This window comes from Priapulus caudatus, unplaced genomic scaffold (genome assembly GCF_000485595.1).
Source record: "Priapulus caudatus unplaced genomic scaffold, Priapulus_caudatus-5.0.1 Scaffold465, whole genome shotgun sequence".
Lineage (NCBI taxonomy): Eukaryota > Metazoa > Priapulida > Priapulimorpha > Priapulimorphida > Priapulidae > Priapulus > Priapulus caudatus.
In genome coordinates, this window is record NW_014577526.1 from 24,550 (window position 1) to 29,258 (window position 4,709).

The following is a 4,709-nucleotide window of genomic DNA, read 5'->3' on the forward strand; positions in this document are numbered from 1 at the left end:
TGTACAGGGATTGGGACCACTCACAACACCCGGTATACGGCAACTGCTACACCTTCAACTCCGGGGAACACCAGCCCGTCAAGATGATAGGACGGACTGGATCCTTACACGGTACGGCTGCGCCCTCTGGCATAACAAGAGAGCATCACGAGCACTTCAAATTGTTTGACGCGTCTTCTAGTTGCATTCGTTCAATCCTCGGATGTAATTTATTTCCCCCCACTGTTCTGCTAGGTTGACAGTCTAGTTATGACGAGCTTCGATTTATGTTTTCGCTTCCGTCGGCACTCGTTACTGAATCGATCAACGCGATAACCACCAGAATACGTGGAGTGGCTGGCGTTGGTAGGGGTTGGCGGTTGTTTGCGGTTGTTGGCTGTTGTTAGCAGGTGTGGGCGGGATGGTAACAGGTGTTGGTGGATGTTGGCGGTTGTTGGCTGTTGTTAGCAGGTGTGGGGGTGGTGACGGGTAGTGGTGGATGTTGGCGGATGTTGGCTGTTGTTAGCAGGTGTTGACGGGATGGTAACAGGTGTTGGTGGATGTTGGCGGATGTTGGCTGTTGTTAGCAGGTGTTGACGGCATGGTAACAGGTGTTGGTGGAAGTTGGCGGGTGTTGGCGGGTCATGATGAGTTTTGTCGGCTATTTGTGCTTGTTGGCAGGGTTTGGCAGATGTTGCTGGATGTTAGCGGATATTGGCGTTGTTGGCGGATGTTGACTGGAGTTGCCGGGTGTTGGTGGATGTTGACGAATGTTGGTGGATGTTACCAGGTGTTGGTGGATGTTGCCGGGTGTTGGTGGATGTTGCCGAATGTTGGCGGATGTTGCCGGGTGTTGGCGGATATTGGCTGGTGGGTGTACGCCTCTCATTGCTCTCCCTCGCCGCCTCACGGTGGTGGTGTTCTTGCCCACAGGTCTGTCGCTGACGCTCTACATAGAGCAGGATGAGTACATCGGTCGGTACGCACAGTCGGCAGGCGTCGTGATGTCCTTACATCCAGCCAACACTCACGGCTTTCCCGAGCAGTACGGCATCGACCTAGCTCCCGGCCTGGAAACCTCCGTCGGTCTACACGTGGTAGGTGTGGGTGTGTGTGTGCGTGTGTGCGTGTGTGTATGTGTGCGTGTGTGTGTGACACTGTGTGTGCGTGCGTACCTGTGTGTGCGTGCGTGCGTCTTGGTGCATAATGTCATGTATATAATCTTTTTGATTGCAACGGCAGAAAAAGGTTTTTCGGCTCTCTCATCCCTACGGCAACTGCTCACACGACGGACACAACGTGGAGTATTTCAACTCTTTCCACAATATGCAATACACGTTAGAGGTAAACCCGTAATCTACACGTCAAATTCAAATTAAATCAATTTATAATTAATGATGGTATAATAAATCATTGAATTTTTATCGTCACAACCATGAAGCATTATTTATGGCATCTACGTCTGATAGCATAAAGAAATTCCTGCTCGATCTTGAATTTTGATATTGACTTCGATTGCTAGAGAAAAGTCTCGCGTAAAAATTCAGTATAGCCGCCTATCTATCTATCTATCTATCTATCTATCTATCTATCTATCTATCTATCTATCTATCTATCTATCTATCTATCTATCTATCTATCTATCTATTTGTGCAGCATTCTCATTTCCTTCCTTACTATATTAAGGAGTGAATGTCGCCCTTATTTTACACCTCTGACACTTTGACTTGACCCCACCGTTCGACTCCCATCTCGTCTTTCGATTACCCCCCACTCCGAATGATCCGTACCGACGTTCGAGCGGTTAAGATTTGATGGCCAACTGTGTTGACGGACGACGCACGAGGACTGACGCACGGACGGAGCACGGACGCTCACGACGCACGGACACCTCAATGCGATTCTACAAAGCTGCATCTGACTAGTCAATGAGCTAAAAACGCACACACCAACCACACACACAACACACACACGTAACCACACAGCAACACACTACACACCACAACAACACACACACACAACAGCACACACATACCACACGCACACACACCACAATCACACACGCGACGACACGACCACGCACATAGCATCACGTACACCAGCGCGCAACACCGCACAACGCACGCACGCACAGCACGTACTACACACCACATATACACGCGCCTGCGCGTGCACGCGCACACAACGTATTTGGGCAAGCGAGTGGGAACACAAATGGTATTTAGTGCCGTCACACATTCCACAAATTTCGAATTAATGTCTATCATAATTAGCTGAGGTCTCAGGGGAGAGATAGGTCCGTGTATATACCGTCTTTTCGTTTTCTTTACTTCACGAAAACACGAAAACGAGAAAAAGGTAGTTATTTCGCTATCGCTTTCATACACATAAGAAAACGTAAGCGATAATACGAATCGTTTTCGTTTCTCCGTTTTCCTTCCGTTCACCAACGATAAACGGTAATGGAAATACGAATTAGTTCTTTCTTTTATTTGTACGCGTCAAACGCGAACACGAGTTGCCTGCAGTTGACTCGGTGTCTCATGCAATATGCCATCCACCATAGCATCCACCAGTGGTGTTATGTCTGCGGGTCTGTCGTCGTGCCATTGAAACAATCGAAACTATGAGAAGTTTAAGAAGAATTCCACGACTCTAAAGAAGATTACTCAGAACATTCAGCGACTATGAACACGCGCAGGTAGCAGACTACAAGGTAACACACGTACGAACTCATAGGCACGACACGCACGCACGACGCGCGCACACCACGACACACACACACCACATCACACGCACCGACCATGCACACAACACCACAAGAACACACCACACACACAGACACACCACAGCACACACACACCACCACACACATCACACACACAACATATTATATATTATATATATGCCTAGCGCTTACATTCGTGAGGCAATTAGTAGGGTTCTAAGCTCCAAAAGAGGTTAAGGTGTTCATTTTTGATAAACAGCACCAGAAATTTGGCACACATGTAACTTTGATAGGTGCTCAACAGAATTAGAGGTGCGCCCAACGAAATCGCCTTTAAAGTGGGCCGTGCCAGTCGATTTTCAAATGGCCGCCATGAAATTCAAATACCATTCTTAAAACATATAACACTTCTAATTAGTGACTTTAATTTACTCGACTCTGGTTTTTAGACAGCAGAGAATAATTAAGGTAATTTTAATATGATAAATGTTTCTATTTGCATATTTTCACAATGGCTCGCCGTGAAAGCCAAGTTTGGTGTGTTGGCTTCGCAGGTTGAGTATACCAGCAGCAGCCGGATGCACGACAGCCGCACATCTCCTATGCATTGTGTTGATTACAACAGCGAAGATGGCTCCGCTGTAACCAAAGCCTTATTACTACATTATTATTTAATTATTTATTATGTATTATTATTATTAATTAAATCGTTACTTGCATTAATTCAAGATACATAGTACATGCTAGTGAAGCAGTCTTCTTTCCATGGAAAATAACTTATAAATGCAATAGTGTTGAGGTCACCGTTAAAATAATACAATTTTGAGATGTACTGTACAAACATCATACAATTCATAGGATCTACATTCCACCATATACGCCTATACGTGAGACCACGTTCAACGTTACATACATTATACTTGTACGTTTACATATCAGTTATACACTGGCAGCGTTAACATAACGGCCACTCGGAGCACGCTAAGCTTGTTCCTTTACGGACACATCTACTAATCTAGATAGGATAGATTAGTATAGGAAAAGGATGAGATAGATTAGATATGATAGAATAGATAGATAGATAGGTAGATAGATACGATAGAATAGCGTAGATGAGATAGATTAGATAGAGATAAGGTAGATAGATAGATAGATAGATAAGATAGTAAATAGATTAGATAGATAAGATAAGTAGATAGATAGATAGATAGATAGGTTAGGTAGATATATATATCATATATGTATATATATAGATAGATAGAGAATAGCATAGATAGATGATAGTAGAGATAGATAGATAGAGATATAGATAGAATAGATAGATAAGATGAAGATAATAAGTAATGATAGAATAGATAGATAGAGTCGGCTAAGTATATATATATATATGTATATATATATATATAGATATATAGATAGATAGATAGACTGATAGATTAGATGGATAATCAGGCGGTAGATAATAGGGTTCCATATTATCCTACTCCTGATAGGATATATAGAGAGATTATGATGATAATAGATAGATAGACTAGAGAGATAGATAGATAGATGTGTAGATAGTAGAAGATAGAAGATAGATATGATAGATAATGACTAGATAATGATAGCATAGTATAGATAGATCAGATAGGAAATAGATAGATAGATCATTAGATAGATAGGGTATAGGCATAGAGATAGATTAGATAGATAGATGTAGCATAGCTGATATTATATAGATATATATATATTATATATATATATATATAATATATATTGTAGATAGATTAGAACACAAGACAATACTTTTTGCTGTTACTCAGAGTTTCACGCTTGCTAATCATCAGACACACTTTAATGATCGCGCAAGCGAAACTCTGAGATAACAGCAAAAGTGGCGTGATGTTTGTTAATCGATCTACAATATATTACGCTCTGCATAAATGCATGAGCTACTCTAAGCAGTGTAGACCAAAGCCAATACAGCATTATATATATATATATATATATATATATATAT

General features: G+C 42.2%; 1 protein-coding gene across 1 annotated transcript in view; it reads left to right on the forward strand.

The window, feature by feature from the left end:
• The window catches only part of LOC106810699 (amiloride-sensitive sodium channel subunit gamma-like), a 1,801-nt gene extending 466 nt beyond the window's left edge, over positions 1-1,335 (forward strand). The window contains exons 2-4 of the mRNA XM_014814134.1: positions 8-111; positions 913-1,076; positions 1,222-1,335. Coding sequence (XP_014669620.1) covers positions 8-111; positions 913-1,076; positions 1,222-1,335 — 382 coding nt within the window. The remainder of the gene's footprint in view (positions 1-7; positions 112-912; positions 1,077-1,221) is intronic.
• The last annotated feature ends 3,374 nt before the right edge of the window (positions 1,336-4,709 follow it).